Here is a 3109-nt window from a genome sequence, read left to right as displayed (position 1 = left end):
AGGAAAAGGGGAGGAGTTAGTAAGTCGACCACGCCCACGTGGGGGGCGCCATAAATATTTCTGCACCCAGGCGTCTGTTACCCTAGGATCGGCCCTGGCTGGAGGGCCCGATGTATTGCCAAAAACTCCAACTCGCGAAATCCCCCACTATGTCCCTTCCGGTGACTCTACAACAGGAAAAACTGGAGATTTTGACCCCTTGGCATTGTCCCTGCCTTGGAGGTGGCCATGTTGTTGGTTACTAGCGGGCGGACTAAAAATGTGTGCTCATTATAGCGTGTATCGGAGTGTACAGGCTGCCGGTGTTCTGAGAAAACACCAAGTGGTCAAAATCTCCAATTGGTCCTGCGGTAGAGTCACCGGAAGTGAAGTGGTTGGAAATTTTGGTGAGTTGGGAGCTTTCGGCAGAACACCGGCTGTCAAAATATCATAACCGCAGCGGGCAATTCGTCCGTCCATCCGCACCTATCTACATGTGTATGGCCAGCTTCGGTCCATTTCCAACCACAATACACTTTTAACCTGTACAAATATCATCAATAAGAATGCAAAAAGCATGAAATGCCATTTCACAGCAAGAAACAAAAATCAGCTTTTAGTTATCGCTGGTTTCTGATTGGTTGCTACGGCTAATGGCACTTCCTTGCTGTTCGCACAGTGTTATTAAATAAAGCTAGTACAAAGCAGTACAAAGTGCAACCGCCATGTGCAAAGTGTCCTAACTCATATCGACCAATCAAATTTCACCCTTCATTTGCATTGAGGCATAAGAAGGAGAGAAGGTGATTTCTGATTGGTTGCTGCACATCATTGCTCTTGGAAGTGTTACTCTTCAGACAGGTCAATCAGTAGTACAAGCATCTCTTTACAGGTAACAAAGTTAGTAAGATTTTATAAAAAACAACTGATTTTTAAACTTTATCTGCTTTTCAGGGCAGTGTCCTACAAGAAAGTTTCCGACAAATGTTACCCTTTAGGTTCTAGATCCACTTTTATCAGCTGTACCTGTCCTGGCAGCTCTGTATATGTCTATAGAGAAGTCCCACTCTGTCTTGTAAGACTTGTGCCTCCGACTCAGTTAATAAGCCGAGCTCCGCGGCCAGCGGTTCCCCTGCCAAGTACAGCGCGTGCAGCTCCTCCGCGGTGCGCTGCCCAAAGTACAGCTCCCGCAATTTCCGCACCAAGCCCCTGCGGAACAGGCACACTGTAGCCAGCAGCTCCTTGTTGTATTTGTCCCAGGTGTCCCGAACCCTGTACCCATGTGCCAGCCCGGCCTCGTTATCCAACAAAACCAAGGTGCCATCTGGAGAACGATGGAGGTTGTTAGTTCCTCGCAACATGACCCGAGGATCCCACTGGAGGCTGAAAAGATTGCTCACCAGCCGGTCAAAGTTGGCAGTCAGGTAATCAAAGAGGATCAAGTCGCCCCACTGTGCCAGCTCCACCATGCCAGTTTGCCCTGAGTGCAATTCCTCCAGCAGGGGACGCAGTTTGCCATCCTCAGCTCGCAGGGCAAGGGGTGGCAAGACCGAGCTGAGGTTGTGCAGCCAAGGGGTGATGGTGACCAAGGCACCTGATGCCCAACCTGTGCCTCCCAACTCAGCCAGTGCCCACTGCGTGCTGCCCACTTTGGAGAGGACACAGGGTGGCACGGCTGGCAGCCCCAGCAAACGAGATAGGTAGAAGGAGAGGACTTCCCCCTGGATCTGTTCAGGGTTGATGCCATACCGTATGCAGGCTTTGCTGCCATCTGATAAGGTTGCCAGTCGGTTGGTGCTGCGCCCGCAGCCTCTCTCCAGGGTCACCACGCTGGCATTGCGGGCAAATTGCTGCCAACGCTGAGAGTATTCATCTGTAAAGCCTTGGGGCAGTGCCCTCTCCAGTGCCTGTGGCCAGTAGATGCCCTGCTCCAGGGAAAGGCTAGGCTGTGACCGGTTCTCTGGGTTCCCCTGCCCTGGAGATGCCCCCTGGGTATGTCCCTCAGTAACTGGTGGAGTATGCGGGTGTAGGGCAGGCAGGCGCAGTGCCCTAGGGGATCTTTGATGGAGATGCTCAGGCTGCTCCACAGGATGAGGGTCTTTCCTTAGCCAGAAGACCCCCCCTATTACCAGGAGCACCCCTGAAGTGACCAGTGCCAGAGCAGTCCTCATCCTAGCTAGGCGCTTGGTACAGTCACAATGACCCTGAGGGCACAGGGCACTTATTCGATGGGCACTTCCTCTGTATCTGTAAAAAGGGGGAAATCCTTGGTCCGCTGGCCATCATTTAAGGTAGGTCTCTGTCCAGGGTAGGTGTCGCACATTCCCCTGCCTGGGCACATTGTAGAGGGTCCATCCAGCAGATCTTTGTGTCCTAGGCATCCCTCCTTAGGCACATGTTGGGCTCTTTGTCCACAGTTGCTGAGGTCTTCATGCCACCTTCCAGGGTCCCCAGGTTCTAGAAAGTTGTGAGCAGCTCCTTGCAGTGGTCAGAGGTGCCAGGGCCAGGGGTGGGCACCATGCTGTGGGCAGAGAGGAGGACCAGTCACCCTAGGATCCCATCACACAACCAGATCTCCTCTCCCTCTCTTCTCCTGATCTGCTGTGAGAAGCGTTAGCTTTGTATCTTCCAGATGAGGAATATTCCCACACCCTCCCAGCCCCCCCCTGTGACCCCCCCTTCAGCTCCGCCTCTTAAAGGGGCAGAGTCTTGGGTCCCTTAGGATAAGCTCAGACAGCATTCTTCAGAACTCCACATGTGTGACAATCGAATAGAATAAATACTGCAATCTACATAATATTTACTTCTACAAGGCACAGGGATCTCAGAATGTAATCAGCCCATCAAAGCTGCAATTAGCCGGTAAAGCAATTGTGCTAATACAAAGGTTAGCATGCAATATAAACATCCTTTATTATTTGCTTTTATTAGATTTAATAGAGCACATTGCACTGGGCTGGTCTCATTTCTCAGCCTATGGTCTAGGCAGGGAAGGGTTAATGCGCTCTCTTTGGTAAGTCATGCAGCCACTGGGTTGTCCTGCAAGCCCACCTGCTCTGAAAGGGTCAGGCAAAGGGGTCACTTATGCAGCTTCCTAATCCCCCTCCATGTATCTCCTAATTAGGACCCT

General features: G+C 51.6%; 1 protein-coding gene across 1 annotated transcript; it reads right to left on the bottom strand.

Moving 5' to 3' along the window:
- Positions 1-510: 510 nt before the first annotated feature.
- On the bottom strand, positions 511-2601 carry FJX1 (four-jointed box kinase 1). Its single transcript, XM_082270591.1, has one exon. The coding sequence runs from the start codon at positions 2148-2150 to the stop codon at positions 996-998; it is 1155 nt and encodes a 384-aa protein (XP_082126717.1). The 5' UTR covers positions 2151-2601; the 3' UTR covers positions 511-995.
- Between the last annotated feature and the right edge of the window lie 508 nt (positions 2602-3109).

This window comes from Pelophylax lessonae (genome assembly GCF_965119305.1).
Source record: "Pelophylax lessonae genome assembly, chromosome: 10".
Classification (NCBI taxonomy): domain Eukaryota; kingdom Metazoa; phylum Chordata; class Amphibia; order Anura; family Ranidae; genus Pelophylax; species Pelophylax lessonae.
The sequence above is the reverse complement of the archived record's forward strand: the minus strand, read 5'-3'. Positions and strand labels throughout refer to the sequence as shown.

Bases quoted from the DNA above. Each gene is read 5' to 3' on its own strand.
- FJX1 (XM_082270591.1), bottom strand. From the start codon at position 2,150: ATGAGGACTGCTCTGGCACTGGTCACTTCAGGGGTGCTCCTGGTAATA.